The following is a 16996-nucleotide window of genomic DNA, read 5'->3' as shown; positions in this document are numbered from 1 at the left end:
TGTCATCAGCTGTACAATACATACAGTATCATAGAACTGGCCACTAGGATTAAAACCCACTACAACATCTTCAATGTTAAGTGGCAACAGCAGCATCTCACAGAAAATTATACATACATATATACACAGTCCACATTCAATCGTTTTTCACGTTATCAGTACACACAGTTGCAGCATTTTACAGTCACGTGTCTAAGTCGTTGCCCAATAAAAACCCAAGCTTCTGCTTAGACGGAATTGTAGCTGTTGAACTGAGTTATTACAATTTGTAGCAGAGATGTACAAGCCCCTAGAAACAACAATTCACAAATGTTATTTTATTTAAATGCTACCATAGCATTACACTGGGCAATATTCTAATCTTTGCTGGCTGGAAAAAAAAGGATGATCTTCTTGTACTTGTCACAAATATTATTGATGGAAAAGAAAACCCCAAAAAGTGGAGAGCATTAAACAATGCACACCCTTTCCTAAAGATTCTAATATTGCCCTTATGCTACTTATGTCTGAAGTGTTTTCAACATTCCCATGAAGTCATTTATAACTCCAAACCACCCACCAAGTTAAAAGTGGCTTAAGTGCCTTGCACCCAAATTGTAAAAATCCCTGGCCATCTTTCTAAGAGCCAGGCACATATAAAAGGAATGCACTTTGGTTCATACCAAATGCCCTGGGATTAAATCACACTATAAAACTAAAGAGTTTGAGGTAAATTTTTACAAATACAGTTGATTTCTGTCTAGTGTCACCGTAACAAAAATTTATTAAAAAAAAAAAAGAGAAAAATCAATTTGATGCTAAAGTACAACCAATGAGGAAGGGCCATCTTTAACCCTTTAATGAGACATACTACAACAACAGTGTCCTCTCCACCCCAACAGTGTGATTGCCTTATTGTTTCTATTAAGGCCTTGATCATCTACAGGATGTTTTAAGACAGGCATAGCATTGAAAATGTTTTCATCCCTACTATCCAGTATTGAAAGGGTTAAAGAGGCCAAGATGCATGCCCTACAACTGTGGCATTTGTAACAAAAGGCACATTGTTAACACCAAGGGCACAATCCATCCTCTATTGTTAATCTACACATCTTGCATCACTCCGTTGTTCCAATACACTTAAGTGGTAATGAACACTCCAGTGGTGCAAGAAACTGAGCCAAGGGAGACTGCAACCAAAGACAAGACAACACTGTGCTATTACTAAATCTGAAAATAGCTCAGACATCTCCAGACAATGGTAACATGTGAGACTAAGCACTGTTTCCAAGCCAACTTCTATCAGCCCAATTATCAGAGCCCTTAGAATAAAATCACATCAAAGCAAGAGGCAATGTCCTTTCCCTCCCTCCTTTTTTACAGATATAAATAAGCTACAATGAAAAGCAGCTACATCACCTCCAAACCCTGATGTAGCTGCTCCTTTAGCATAGAAGAAGTTCCACTGAATTTGGGTTAAAAAAATAGCTCTGCACACTATATTTTGGCCTTATGGTTTCCGGTAGCATTTATGATGAAGGTGGATCATAAATGCATGATTGGCATTAAGAACTGGTTACATGAAAAGAAAATGTTGTGGCTTTAGCCTATTAATGACCCATTAATATTACAAATGTTTTCATTTTAAATCGTCATGAAAGGCAGGAACATGTTATCAACTTTTCCTTTAAAATCAATTAAGGAAGGTGATTCTTCTTCCGCCCCTAAAATAAAGCATTCCCTATTTCTTAACTTTTGCAGGAGGAGTTAAGATAGAAAGCAGTGGTAAAGCCAAGGAGGTGGTGGAGGAAGTAAAGATTCCCAGCTACTGTAGAAAACCACACAGTATTGTATTCCTACAGCCATGACAGACAGTCAATTTTACATGAATATCAATAGATCTCTTTTCCAGACTTAGAATTTACTGACCATAACTTACTGGATATTCATATTCCAAAAGTTGTTTTTCTTCGTTGTATTACTATATTTCATTTTAACATGATTTCATACATGTTTACATATTGCACTTACACACATTGTATAAAGTTATGAACATTTAACACTAAATAATTTAATTTGACTAGAGGCAGGGAACAATCTTTTTTTTTTTTTTTTTAAAAAAAAAAGAAAAATGATTGATGCTTTAATTTTTACAATTATCAATCAAAAATACCATACTTACTCAGAAATTATTTTTGGAGCTTCTTCAGATGTTGACTTTTTGGCAAGAAGTTAAGCGATATGTTTCCTGAGAATTCGGTGATTTTGTACATCCCTCCCCCAGTCTTATATTAAATTAAAAATAAACCAAACAAACAAACAAAAAATAAGCTGTAAGTGGTAAAATGAATATGAAGGAGAACTTAACCGGAAACGTTCTTGGCTTTTCAGGGGACCATGCTTTAAGTATTTTTGTAATTTGTACAAGTAACTCAATAAAACCTGTGCATACAAATGTTTCTTACAGTAAAGTTATTGAGGTTTAATGCAATCCATTCTATTATATTTTGTTCTAACACCCAAAACCTTTGTAGATTATTTTCTACTTTGTTTTAACTTCCCTTTTCATGTTTTAGACATCCAATGTGGACCACAGCCACTGTATGTGATGAAATACTGATCTTAGATCTCCAACTCTTCCTGTTGAAATCATGCTACCATGTGTGAATATCTCTCCCATAGGTCTAGATATTATTCATTTTTCTTCCATGAATGCAGCTCGAAGCAGAAAAAACACTAGCACACACAGATGTGAACAAATCTACATCTACCCCTACCTGTTTCTTCAAAGTGATTTTCAGCTACAAACGCTTAAAAGACTAAATCAAATTCCAACCACTTAACTTTCCTTTGATAAATCTCCCATACTGGAAAGTATCTAGGGTGGTGTCTGCCAGCTGAAAAGCTCTCCACTGAGAATCTTTCCATCTGCAGAAAGCAATGTAGTGAAATAGTGTTTGCCCCCACGTGCAGATTTGATCTGAGGTGTAAATGTACCAGAGAGGTCACAGTCACCCAAACACTGCAATAAGAAATAAAAGCAACCTGGGAAATCCACATAGCTTAACAGTCTGGAAGTTAGAGTATAAAAGTGACAGAATGAGTGCTCCTGCCTGTGTGGTTTAGGGAGACCAAGGTGCACGTTAGGAGAGAACACAGGAGATGGGGGTGGAGGGAAGAAAGAGAAATGCAGTGGGAATGCTCAGCATTATTTACCTGAAATGAAGTCCAGGACATTTGGCTCTACCAACTCATCAGCCATTTTCAGTTTCAGAGGAACAGACATATTTCCATCTTCCCTCTTTCTGAGACTGCTTGTTCCTCTCATTCTAACAGATAGCATGCAAAGTGAGGGAGTAATTTTAGCCCTGGAACTTTTTTGGTTTGGTTTTTTTTGTGGGTTTTTTTTTTCATTATATGTAAATGCTCACTTTAATAAAAGCCTTTCATAGAAGGTGACTGTATCATTAGTGATACCACTGCTTTCTCTGGGCTACAAAACAGAAAATGACAATGTAACATGAACATGTTATGGCTCCACTTCAAAATGCAAGTTTACAGCTGCTTAACTGGTTTTCTTTGAGTATTCTCCCTGGAGTTCAATCAGGCATAGGTGTGAGTGTTTGCAGAATAAAGACCCATACCCATAAAATCCAAAAGGTAGCCTTACAAATTTACCCCAGGGGATACCTAACATCAACCATGGAAGAGAAAGATTCATACCTTTGACACCACTCTGCAATGCATGACAGTCATGTTGTAACCAGTGGCCTGCCACTGATGTTTATTACTGTGTCACACTAGTTACAGTAAGGCTAATTGTACTGTAGAAGACAAACAGTTTAAAAAATAAGTATAAAAACTTAAAGCATTGTCCCCATGTTTTTATAAAAACAAAATCAACTTTTCTTACATTTAAAATGAGTGCTGAAAGATACAAATGGATAAAGTCATTGAGCAAATAAAAATGTATATCTGAGCTACTTTTTAATACAAATAAGGCTCAGCCACATTGTATCTCTCTTATTAACAGCATTGGGTTTATTCAAACTCAGCTCACGAGTTTTGGCAACACTGTTCTTTGCTGAATATTCCCATTGGCGTCTGTCATCTGTGCCAAATTAGTCCTCAGTTTTGAAGCTGAGCTTGAAGTCGGAGGTAACTTGGAAATCGACGTTATAGCACCAGTGCTCTCTGTGATTCTCTTTGCCGAGGCCTTTTCCCCGGTCGGAGGCTTTGGCAACCTCCTCCTTAGCCAGGGATGCCGCAAAGCCTGGCTGGGTGTCATGCGGGTAGCGGGATCCCATTCTAAACACTGTTTTAAGAAGTCAAGGAAGAGGGGATCATCACATCCCTTTAATGCATTAGCCCATTCTCTGCTCTCTGGTGGGCCACGTAGCTTTCCCCTCCGAGAGCGCCCACCGTTGAGTATTACAGAGCCATCAGACAAGGTTGTGATGCTGCAGTAGCGAGGATAACCCTTGGAGCTCACAAAGTTTTTGGCTCGCTTGGATGCATCTAAGAGTTTTGGAGAAGGCATGCCCAATAGCTCAATCATACAAGCCAGCTGGTCTCCTTCATCCTCTCCAGGTAAAAGCGGGTAACCAGTAAGAAGCTCTGCTAGAATGCAGCCCAAGCTCCACATATCTATGGGCATCCCGTAACGAGCACCAAGGATGACTTCAGGTGCACGGTAAAAACGTGACTGAATGTAAGTGTAGACACGCTGATGCTCGTAACAACTTGAGCCAAAATCAATCACTTTAATACCACTTCTACCCTGTTGCTTCAACAGAATGTTCTCAGGTTTAAGGTCACAGTGAATGATTCTGTTCTTGTGCAAAGCATCCAAGCACTGCAAAATTGAGTGGGCAAACTTGCGGACCAAAGGCAGGCTAAAGCCCTGAAACTTGTTTTTCTTTATCAGTTCATACAGGTTCATGCTCAGCAATTCAAATGTCATACAGATATGGCTGCGGAATGTGAAGTTTTCCAACATGTGAATAACATTCATGTTGTTATCTTTATCTTGTTTCTGGAGATGCTCCAGGATTTTTATTTCTTCCGCAGCTTGGCGGTGAAAACGTTTTTCGTTTCTCACCATTTTTAGTGCCACGTGCTGATGCATCTTGTGATCGTAGGCCTTCACCACCTGCCCAAAGCTTCCTTTCCCTATGACTTTGAGGACTTCATACCTGTATGCAATATGATCATGGGGTACTTGTATATAAGACCCTTGGTCATCATCATACCCACAGTTGTTGGAACCACCGATCACACCTTGCCGCTTCTTTGCATTTGGACCCAAAAAGTATATTTCAGGGTAGCTAAAAATCTCATGGTGCTCAAAAGCTGTTAATTTTTGCATGTATTGCTTCATTGCCTGCTCGGGTGTCATAACAGAGGTTTTCACCTTCCCTGTTCCATCTGTTGATTTTATAGAGCTGGAGCTCCCTTGTCGTCTGTGAGCACTCTCTGTCTGTCTGTCCTGAACCACTGGCAATCCAGATTTGCCTAACGTTGTAAGTCCATTTGGCTGTGTTGTCAGAACTGTCCTCTTGTTACTATTATCTTCAAACAGCTGCTGCTGAACCTGGATTTGTCCGTGGTTACCAGCATGGAGGTGCTCATTCATTGTGTGCTTACTGCCTCCAACCTAAAATCAAAAATAAATACATACCCAGTTAACAAGAAAGGCATGAATGAACTCCATGCTTCACTATTCATTCTGTAATCTGCCAGCCTGCCTAAATCACCTCAAAACTAAGTATTTTTTCGTGCATCAGTTGTCCACAGATAAATAATAAAAAAAACCCCATCATATATAATACTGCTAGATGCTATTAAATTTTCTGGACCTTGTTTCTCGAAAGCCTCTTTCATGACTCTCTGAAATGTTCACAACAAGGCAGTCACAGATGTGCTACCATTACAAGCCAACAATTTGTCCAAGGAATCTTCGAGGCAACAGCCTCGTAACAACAAGAAGTATGCCTGAGGGACATTAAATTAGACTTTACAGGATATAGTAGCAGTTTTATTGATGCTGGAGATGAATACGTAATCCCTGCTAGAACTTAAAGGGCTAAAGCTCTCCTAGTCACCTATTCTCAGAGATGAAGATTTTCACTTGTTCCTGAATTTCCTGTATAACGAAAGCTCTAGATACAATTTTAAGCAGGTAGGAAAGTGCTATGACACATACCAAGAGGAACACAACCTGGACACTGCTGAAGTTCCAGAGATGCCATTCACTGCTTATGATTGATATAGTCACTATTCAGCACAACATCAGATCAATGAAGCAAAAGCATATCCTTCAGCACTTTCCCAAACCAGTCTTACAATAACTCCTAACCAAGATGAGATTTAGGGCCTGATACTGACTGAGAGGAAAGAAAATCTTTGCCTTGAGGAACATACAAATAACTTTATTTTAAAGGAATGGAAAAATGTATTAGTTTACTTTAGAAATTTCTTTACTCTTGCCAATTTTCACAAGGGCATAAAGAGCAGCATTTTCAAGTAAAAATCCCTGGAATAATGGGGTGTGAAAACAATTACTGCTCAAAACATGCTATTTTTAAGGAAAAATAAGAAACCTACATGCATATACTTGCCACCAAAATATCTGTCCTTAGAATTCCTCATTCAGTCTGAACTAGAGGATGATCAGTGTGTCTTCTGCCTGGTCTTACACAAATGTGTCTTACACAATTCCCTTGCTGTCTCTCCAGCTAATTCAGTCTTAATATGTATGCTAAATTGCTAACCAAAAGTTCACTGATACTGTCAGACAGATGATAAAGCCAGGGTTGAGAGCACTTTTAATCTGAACCTTATTTTTCCTAGGCAACTAAGGAAAACACATTCCCTGTTCACTTAAGGTTGCTGAAATGAAATCGGAAAATGACAGTTGTGTGCTGTGATTTGAGGCAATGAAATCTGTACTGTCACTGCACAAGTTCTTCCTAATGAGAAAACCACGACATGGAACACAGACTCTACTATACTTTGTGCTTCTGTTAAGGTATCAGTCTGATATGGCAGATGCATTTTTTTTGTGAATCCAGTAACTCGTTCCCAAGGAGTAGCCAGCTGGATACCAGCTTCACCTTTGGAGAATATTTTGACACTTAGAGCTCTGAAGCTCATACAACATAAGAACAAGAGCTCTTAGGGATTGCTTCTGCTGAGCTCACTGCTCTTCTGATTCCACTTTCACTCATGTTGAATAACTGGTCCACAGTGTTTCATTATTGCAATGATTATTCATTTCCAGAGCAATTTGGGCTCACACTATCAAATTCGATCAATGTCATAGAAAGCATTATCACACAATTGCAATTCTGACCAAAGAAGCTGGTAACATCTAAGCTGAAGATACACAGGGTATCAACATGAATTCTGTTCCCAGTTTGATGTCTCAAAAGCACCAGGAATTAATCATGAAGGGGACTTAACGAGCCTATCATGCCTAGAGGGAATTCCTTCAGGTCAAGTTTGAAGCACAGTGCAGCAGCAGTTTCCCTGAAGGTTGCCCTGATCCTCTACATAAACAGCAGTTACTGAAAAGAAGAAAATTCAGCCCCAAGAGCTGCAACATGACACATCTCAGAAGAACCAGACCTAGTTAGTAAAATGCATCAGAGGTTCAGCACATACAGTATTGCAAAGCCTTGTGAGAAATGTACAGTGAAGCAGCAGAGTAACTGCACAGACTACAGGTTCTCAAGATGGGAAATTCTAGATGCAAACATTTGTTCCACAGCACTGGTTGAACAACAAAGCAGAACAAAACTGGACAATGTGGGAGTAGACAATACTAATGTACAGACAGTGAGGAAGAAAAAGGATAGGGGAGAAAAACTACCTTTAACAATTTCTTAACCCTAGTGCTCATTGCCAGAGTCCACATATAGAATTTTGAATTTTTTTTTTTCACTTGAGTCACCTGTTTTCAGAATTAATTATTTTCTGCCCTTCATAAGCACTGCTTGTTTCAATACGTGTAACCGGGGAATTCTTCAAACTTCAGTTATTTGCTTTCTATCAGGACTTGGAAAAAACCCCAAACATTTATCCACTCTCAACAAGGACTAAAGAGTTCTTTTTCCTAAAAGCATGTTTGCAAACACATTCTGAAGCATAAACCAGGTAGCTCTGCTTCCTGCACCTTCAGGCAGCCTCATGGTTTCTCTTACTGCTCACAGGTTAGATTTTTTTTCCAAGCAGCAAAATGAAATCACCAGCATTATCCCAGCTTCACCCTAAATCCAAAGTGGCCGGTTCTGCCAGTTTCAGTCAGCTGCTGCTTGGGAATGCAAATGCAGATGCAGACAGTAGCTCTGGTTTTCTTTGTGGAAGAAAAGACACCAAAATTAGCACAGGCTCTGTTCCAAAAGCTGTGTCAGAGAACTCACTCTCCTTTCAAAAGACCAACAGGAGTTTAGAGCTATGAGACACACCAAAACCAAAAAGTCTGCATGAAAAATGGACTTTCCTCATCTCAGAGTCCTGCCTACATAAGAATCAACACCCTTTCTATTTCCAGCCTGGATGAGGGTTGGATTCTCACCAGCCCTTTGCTCTGCCTATCTGCTTCTGGGTACCACGTGTCTGAGATGGCTGTCAAGTTCAGGCTTGCATTGCTTACAAGCTCCACAGGCTTCACCAGCTATGCTGTTAAGTTACCACAATTAATGGGCTTGAGAAGCTACAAAGAACTACAGCCTTCTTAGTCCAGTACCAAACTTTTCATGGTACGTAGACTCTCCATCAGCCTTTCATCCAAAGCCATAAGACTGAGAGGTTTATAATACACCTCACTTTTGCTTCCACAGATGGGCCTCTATATTCCAGACCCAACAACCTACACAGCTAACAACCTGCACACACTTACACAGCTAACTTATTGTGCATTTTACTGCCTGTGCTCAGACACATCTATGCTTCAAAAGATTCACATGTTTTTATAGTGCTGATATTAACAAATTTATTGATGTACATTTTTCTCTATCGATATTGAAATAACAGGTTAAGTCTGAACGCAAAGAATTGGGCTTACTGCATCTTCTGGCAACAGGAACTGCAAAACAACAAATGTTACAATGTTGCTTTGTTTTCCTCTCAGTGTTTTTTTTAACTTCAAAATCACTACTAGGATTTTTGCTTTAACTTTGGTTTGCTCAGTTTATCTAAGTTGATGGCTATGTGGAAAACATAACCTTTGAAGCAGACTCAAGGAAAAACAGAAAAAAACCCTTCTTCTTTGGGGGGGTGAGATTGTTTGGGGTTTCTGGTTTTTTTTTTTTTTGTTTTCAGAAAGGGGCTTAGGGAAAGAAGTAGATCAGTAACTTACTAATACTACAGACCTGCAACAACACAGAAGTAGGGTAAGACTGAGTCTCCCTTGATAGGAAGGCAAACCAATTGCAGTGGTCTGTTTCAAGACCTTCTACAAGACTGTGACCATAAATCTGAACACCAGAGCTGCACACACCTCTCCTCAGCTGTACCTTCCAAAGGCATCAAGACATTATGCAGCTGTACCATGATTTTACCATCTTTGTAAAAGTCAGTTCGTGTGGTATTAGCACCCTAAAAAATTATCCAAGACAGACACACACTTCAGCTACATATTATTTTGAGCAAAACCCCAGAAAGAAAGAGTCTGATGTCAAGCAGAATTTAAAAAGGCTTCTAAAATGAATCTTAATAATAAACCAATCATGATGGCCTGCTGAAACACTGCACAGGAATAAGATGACTTTATCTGCTATTACTTTTGCATAGATAAGGACAAGGGAGAAACAGTGTTCCAAAACAGTAATTAATTAAAGCTCAAATGTTTCACCGTACACCCCTTTCTTTACAGCATTTTTGAGCATGCCAGCTTCAGCCCTACTGCATCTAACATGCCAGAGGCATAGGGTATCAGGTGTAGCACACTTCACTGCCTATTTTGTTGACTGCAGCCAGAGAAAATGTACAAAAGGCTTGGCTTTTTTTATCCTTGATAAATGAATTCAACAGCGTTCCTCTGTATAGAACTAAAAATAGCTGCTAATTAGTATGATAACAATAATGCAGGATTATCATCATAATGGTTTTATTACGAGCATGGGTTTTATACACAGAAAAGACTAAGTAAGCCCTTGTCCTAAAGAGCTTGTGGATTAACACAAGCTATAGAAAGAACACACCACTTGGACTTTTTATTGTTGTCACATCTGATCCTTATAAGCTATTTTTTTAAGTTAACTTTGACTTTGTGTAGCAAATATTTTCACAAACAGAACCATGCCTCAAGAGTGACACTGATTCATAAATTTTTCCTCCTGTCAGGACTATGCAGGTGCAGTGAGTCTGAATATTTCTGAGACACCCTGCACATATTACACGTTTGAAACCATAAAGGACAGTAAAGAGACACAAAATGAACCCTTCAGGTAAGCTGAAGTGTACAAATATGAGAGATGTGCCCAGATCTACTGCAGTTCACCAACAGTCACCAACTGTTGCAGCCCAAATCTCAGAGCCCCTCCATTAAATGTTCAGACAGATTCATATTCTCCCTAGACACAAGTTTTATGTAGAAGAAGAAGACAAAGAAATATAGCAAGAACCAGGTCACGACCGTACAGTTACTTCCACTCAAACATGACAGCATTTCAGTGGCAATCTATCACAAGAAAACACCAGAATAGGAATGTATTTTCTTTGTACTTTTTTTTAAGTAGCTGCCCACAATAAAAATTTGCAGCATGAGACCCACCAGCTCTTCATGTGAACAGAGTCCAGGAATCTCTCTTCCATTATAATGTTTTCTTTTATTATTATTATTATTTATTTTTAAGTTTTAAAATTTTAAGACTGAGACTGACTGAGGCAAGCATCTATGGAGAGACATCCATCCCTGGTGGCCAAAGGCAATAGGCTTGCTGGAGGGAAATCTTTGAAAGGGCTTGAAGAAGGAGGGCACTGAATCATGCACTCTAAATGGATTGTTGTTACAGTACTAGACAGGAGGAGAACAAGATTAAGACTGCTTTAGTGGAAGAGAACCAGGAAGAGTGCAGAATGGAGGGGATATGTGCCAAATAAAAAACAGAGCAGGAATTAGGCAGAAGACAGAGAGACAGGAGTCAGGGAGAGGGACTCACAGACAGGTGGGGATGTACGTGAGCAGAGCAGCAGGCAAGCAAGTTAATCTCTACTGCAGCTTGGAAGTGGATGTAAGAACACCAAGATAAAACGTGAGAGAGTGAACAGAAAAAGGTTCCAATCATCAAGGCAAGAACTTGAGACTTCAAAAGACAAAGCTTTGGAGAGGAAAAATAAGAGGACAAGGGGTTAGAAATGAGTTCCCGTTTTCCACCGTGAACCAAAAAGATGATCAGGGATGGAAATAGACACATATAAGCTCAGGATGAAGCCACATTTTCTTGAAGAAATAAACAAAGCCTTTCCATGAGACAATACACAACAGCCTACTTAGCAACAAAGGTTGCTGTGACTGTAGACTGCAGTCAAAACCTCTGCCCTGTCACACCAAGCCTGTGTAAAACAGCATCTTCACCTCTACCACCCATGCTCTCCCATGCTATGATATTCTACCAAACAATGAAACTTTCAAGTCGAAAGCAGAAGACAACATTTTCACTAGAGTCTAGAATACACAACTCATTGCTGCAAGAAATATGACATGCAGCAGATTTCTTACCTGTCTGAATAAAAACTTTTTAGCTTAAACAAGAAAAGTTAACTTCAGCCCCAGTGTCTCTTCACAACCAGTGTATATCCAATGCACCAGCTTATCTCCAGCCACCAGCAAAGTCATCTTAAGCAAACTACAACCTTCTGAAAGTCTGACCCACAGAAAGAACTACTCTCAACTGGTAGCTATTACAGAAGTCAGGTAGATACAACAGAGATAAAAAAGGAATAAGCAAAGGGACACAAAGGAGGAAAATAGTTTAAGGAAACTGAGATGTTCCATTTTAAAGAGGTCTGAGTGAAGAAAGTAGTGGGACCCAGAACCGATGATTCCAGTCAGTGTCACTTGAGGTCAGTAGGCCTGAAGTTCATAATAAAAAATCACATAACAGACACAGGCCTTTTTTTTTTTTTTTTTTAGGTTAAAATCCAGCATTCTGATCTCACATCTGATCCCTACCACAAAAAGCTATCTTAGCCAAACACAAAATAACCACCTACGAAATTCCAAAAAGCAGTCTGAGGTACTTCTGCAGTAGTACCCAAGGCTAAATAAATACTACAGAATAGGCTCTGTATCACAAAGGAAAGGCAGAGTTTGCAGCAATCAGAATCTAGAGGGACATGAAACAGAGCAATATAATGTCTGCTATACAGACATTATGCAAGTGTATATATACACAATATACACTTGCATATATATGATATATATAAACATATGCACACATACACAATAATGTATGTATTTTAAATGTAACACCTGAACACCCCCTGCATGCTTTCATGGACTTTATATATGTATGTATATATGAATAGACACTATATATAGCAAACACATACATATACACATCTGTGTGTAAAAATAGCAAAGTTCTGGAGTTCCAAAATTAGTAAGTAGTCCCAGATATATAGCTCGATCACACTTTTCATAAATCCGAAATTAAGCATCAGCTCTTCTACATATGGGCCCCTGTTATTTGTGGGTCCATCTTTATGTTCATGTCTAGACTCTCTGTACTACATTCCTTCTTTTCTGCTTTTATTAAAAAATTAAGCTACTGCCCCAACTCTAGAAATTAACCAGCACTTAAATGGTATACAAATGTGAAAAAAATGGCCTTTGATACTAAGAACAATTCAAATACGTTTCCTAGCTACATAAATATACAATGATGTTGATCTCAAGTATGCAGCTCCACCTTGAATATCCAGGATATTTATAAATCCCTGTAGAGGGGATTTATATACTAATTTTTTTTCTAAATTTAAGCCCATTCTTTCTAAATGGATTTGAATAAGATGCTTTTACCCCTGGAGCTACACAGAAAGTCACTGAAACAGTAATATCTCAATGCATAGTTTCACCTTCTACTAGCCCATAATCACATTATCATTTAAAGCTGTGCCATATGTTTATGAAGATAGTACATGAGCATCCATAAAGAACTTATTAATTCTAAGAAAAGTATTACACCAATGTCTTTCAGGGTCAGCATGAAATCTTTCACAATTTAAAAGGAAATGTAAGCAATGAAAATTTCAGATATTTAGTATTAATATGACAGCACACAGACCCCTCTCTCTACCCTGTCATGCCTTCAGGACAGAGATACTCTTCTCTCATCCATATATAGTGGCATAGCTGCAAAGTTTCATTCCTAGTAGATTAACTAGGAGTGGGAGATAATGTGAGATACCACAGAACCGGAAAATAACATCCTTTTCATGCCATCAGTGCTTATTTCTTTAGGTAAACTACTGCAGCAATGAAGTCGAATTCATCGAGTCACTGCCCCTGAGTACAGCAAGAGCTGTTTCTAGGGAAGACAGCTATCGGCCTGAGCTTATCAGACATATAAGGAGAGAGCTGCCTTCATTTTTCACCACAGTTCATGCGACCCTTTAATCCCAGTGACTAACCTCATTGCCAAAATAATGTCATCGCAAAAAATGCATTTACCAGAACAGCTCCTCTGTGCAAGTGTGGAAGATCGAATTTGTCACTGAAAATGAGACACAAAACCAGACTGAAGGGGGGCTGGGGAGGGACAAAGCTGCTTCTCAGTGCAATCACAGGCTCCCAGCCTCACAACAAACATGCACATTTGATCCGAGTCTGAAGACACTAAATGCACTCTGCTCAAGCACCAAGCACCTCCTTAGGCTGGACGGGGCGCCCGCGGCGGGGTCCCCGCCCTGTCCTGTCCTGTCCTGTCCCGGGGTGCCCGGGGGGCCTTGCTCCCGCCGCGGGTGACACCCGGAGCAAGGAGAGCGGTAGCGGTGCAGCAAGTCCTGGAGGCCGGACGCTTCTCCCTGTCCCCCCCCATCCCCTCTGCCCCCCCTCCCCGTCCCCGGGCTCACCGTGTGGGAGGCGTTGCTGGCCCTGAGCGGCGGCAATGAGAGGGGCGACGGCGGGCCAGTCCCAGCTCCTGCCCGGGAGACCCCAGCTCCGGTGCCCGGGGAAGGCTGCAGCGGGCGGCCGCTGTCCCCTGCCCTGCCTGCGGAGAGCAAAGGGGTGAGCGCGGAGACTTCGGAGTGGCCCCGGAGGCACCGCGGCCGTCGGGGCGGCAGCGGCGGCCCCGGCGCTTCGCCGGTACCGCCGCCTATCTTGCTTCAAGCAGAAGCCATTAAAAGCTAATCACCGCCGCGGCGCACACACGCACCGACCCGGCTAATAGTGCGGGCGGGCCATACTCGCCCGGCTCAACCCTTCATCCGAGATTAGCCCGACACCGGCAGGCGCCTAACCGGGAGAGCAAGCCGGCTCTGCCCCGCACACGCCGCGGGGAGACACCCACCCGCCCCCCCCTCCCCGAGCCGTCTGGCCTGGAAAAATCCCGGCGCCGCCGGGGACCGGCCAGGAGTTCACAAGTCTGCAAAGGAAGAGAGGCGGTGAGCGCCGCTACCCCCTGTCAAACGCGGCCGATCCCGCAAACGCAGAGATTCCCGATTTTTCCTGGGTCGTTTTCCCAAGTGGTTTATCTTCCTCCCACCGCTTTCCCCGAGGGACGAACTCGCCACCCGGCACAACAGCAGCACGCCGGGGCCAAACAGGCAGCCCCCGCCAGCCCCTGGGCTCGGTTGCTGTGGGGAGGGTGGATCATTGTTCCGACACGCACGGCCCCGCCGCTGCGGCGGCAGCTGCGGGTGCAACCGCGGGGGGCAGCCGGGCCACCTCCCCACCCCCACCCCAACCCCGCACGGCTCGGCTCGGCTCGGCTCGGCCCAGCGAGGCAGGGGCGGTGCTGGGAGCCCGAAGCCCGGCGCGGCGGCTATCGCGGCGGCTCTCTGCTTACCGGCTGGGTAGGCAGCACCAGCGGCGGCGCTAGCTGAGGGTTTTCTGGTTAACATGGCCGCTGGAGAGGAGGGAGAGGAAAAGGCATGTCAGGGTGGCTCTCCTCCGCTGATCCTCGGCCTCTCCAGTCGGCGCCTGCTTCTTTTCTCCGATCAGCTACACTCAGACCCAGACACGTCCTCCGCTGCATCCCCCTGGCCGCGGGCCGGCCGGACAGACCCTCCAACGGCCCGCCGTCGCCTCCCGCCGCAGCAGCCGCAGCAGCAGCAGCCGCGCCGCCGCCGCAGCCCCCGGCCCAAGCTCATCACCTCCCCCGCCCCCGCCCCGGTCGCCCCGGTCCCCTCACACGGAGGAGGGGGCAGCAGAAGGCGGCCGGACAGGGCCCACCTTCTCCTCCTCCTTCTTTTTCTCCTCCTCCTCCTCCTCCTCTTCGCACGGCGGAGCAGGGACACACAGCGCACTGCTGGGTCAGTCCCCGCCCCGTCGGCCGCCTCCCCCCGCTCCGTCCCTCCCTGCCGCCCGCTCCCTTCCCCTCCCCTACCGCTACAGCTGCGCGGCGGCGGTGGCGATGGTGTGGCCCGCCTCTCCCCCCCGAACCCCCGCACGTCCCCTCGGCGCGGGGAGGGGAGGGGAGCGCGCCCCAGCCACACCTCCCCCGGGGACCGACGGTCGCCTCCCGCCCCACGGCCGTTGGGCACCCCCGGGGTCACAGCCATCTTGGCCACCGAGGGCGGGCAGCGCCTGTCCCCGCTATCCCGCAACTCAACCCCCCCTCCCCCCCTGCCCCGGGCCTGTGCGGAACAGAGGTGGGCAGTCCGCCCGCCCGGACCTCCGCCCCGACAGCGCCCGAGTAGGCGGGGGGGGAAGAGGCGATGCCGGCGGAGAGATCGGCGTGTGGAGGAGGAGGCGTGTTTTGTGGGGAGGGGGAGAGAAAAGTCACGGCTCAGGCAGTGTGGGTCACTCGTGTCACTCTGGAAGGACAAAAGATGGCAGCGTGGGAGGCAGGGTAAATAACTTGAAGCGTGTAATGAAAACTTAAAAAAATGGCAGTGAGAGGGAAAGAGGTTTTGGGATTGCCTCGGAGTCTGTCACGAGAGAGGAGTGTTCGGAGGGGCATTCTTTGCATTGGGTTCTAAGCTGCAACGTGCTTTGTGGAGTGCGATGCTCTGAATTCCTGGTTTGTCTGTTTGAACGTCATTAGGGACAGAAATAGATACCTGAACATTTGCTCAGCTTGGGACAGCATTGAAATGAACTCACCTACCTGTGCTCGACCCTTTCTGAAGTCTGTACAGACCACACGTATTTTCCTTTTTGAAACAGCTGGTAGACATGTAGAGAGATTGCCCTTCATCTCCACTTTTCCTATGCTTTAAAAAAAAAAAAATAAAAAAATATCTCTGCTTCCATACAGAGAACAAGACTTTGCCACAATTCTTCCACTACTACAGATATAGGCATAAACAAAGACACTTCCTGTACTGGTAAGAAGAAATAAACATTTACCCCAACCTCTCCTGTCACACAGACAAAACAATCATACTTTCTCCTGCCCACACCCACCTAATCTTTTCCCTTCACTGTAGCAGAGGGAAAGCCTAGTCTTCCTCAGTATCCCCCCAGATGTCCACAGACACTCCCAATGTCCCTTGGCTGCCAGGAATATCAATGCTGTCTTCAGATTCCTCTCAGAATTCTCCCATCATTTGCACAAGGAGCCCGTGTATATCGAAAGTATCTGCACATCAAGTGCTGTGATAAAACTGTGTTCTTTGTGATATACCTTAAATGTTTCAGGACTGGGAAGAAAAAGGTACTTTTCTGGTTAGTCTAAGGAGGGGAAGGGGGAAAAAGCTTATTCACATTCAAGCTAGATGAGAAGAAGCCTCAGAGTGGACTTGGGCCTGCCTAGATGCCTCTGTCCATCTTTTTCTCCATCCGTAGTACATCCTGGTGGCTGCTGTCAAGCATAGTACCTGATGGAGGATGAAGTGGAATTCAAGA

The 16996-nt window shown here is 43.5% G+C and overlaps 1 protein-coding gene across 2 annotated transcripts; it reads right to left on the bottom strand.

Moving 5' to 3' along the window:
• Positions 1-3390: 3390 nt before the first annotated feature.
• On the bottom strand, positions 3391-15613 carry DYRK2 (dual specificity tyrosine phosphorylation regulated kinase 2). 2 transcript variants are annotated; one of them, XM_030455944.1, is made up of 4 exons: positions 15534-15613; positions 14994-15053; positions 14059-14195; positions 3391-5635 (listed from the first exon to the last, which is right to left on the bottom strand). In XM_030455944.1, exons 2-4 carry the CDS (start codon positions 15046-15048, stop codon positions 4031-4033), a joined length of 1797 nt encoding a protein of 598 aa, XP_030311804.1. In that variant the 5' UTR covers positions 15049-15053; positions 15534-15613; the 3' UTR covers positions 3391-4030. The 2 variants fall into 2 exon arrangements, with proteins under 2 accessions (XP_030311804.1, XP_030311812.1); XM_030455952.1 differs by lacking the exon at positions 15534-15613 and adding an exon at positions 15380-15401.
• Positions 15614-16996: the final 1383 nt, after the last annotated feature.

This window comes from Calypte anna, chromosome 1, assembly GCF_003957555.1.
Source record: "Calypte anna isolate BGI_N300 chromosome 1, bCalAnn1_v1.p, whole genome shotgun sequence".
NCBI classification, from domain to species: Eukaryota; Metazoa; Chordata; class Aves; order Apodiformes; family Trochilidae; genus Calypte; species Calypte anna.
The sequence above is the reverse complement of the archived record's forward strand: the minus strand, read 5'-3'. Positions and strand labels throughout refer to the sequence as shown.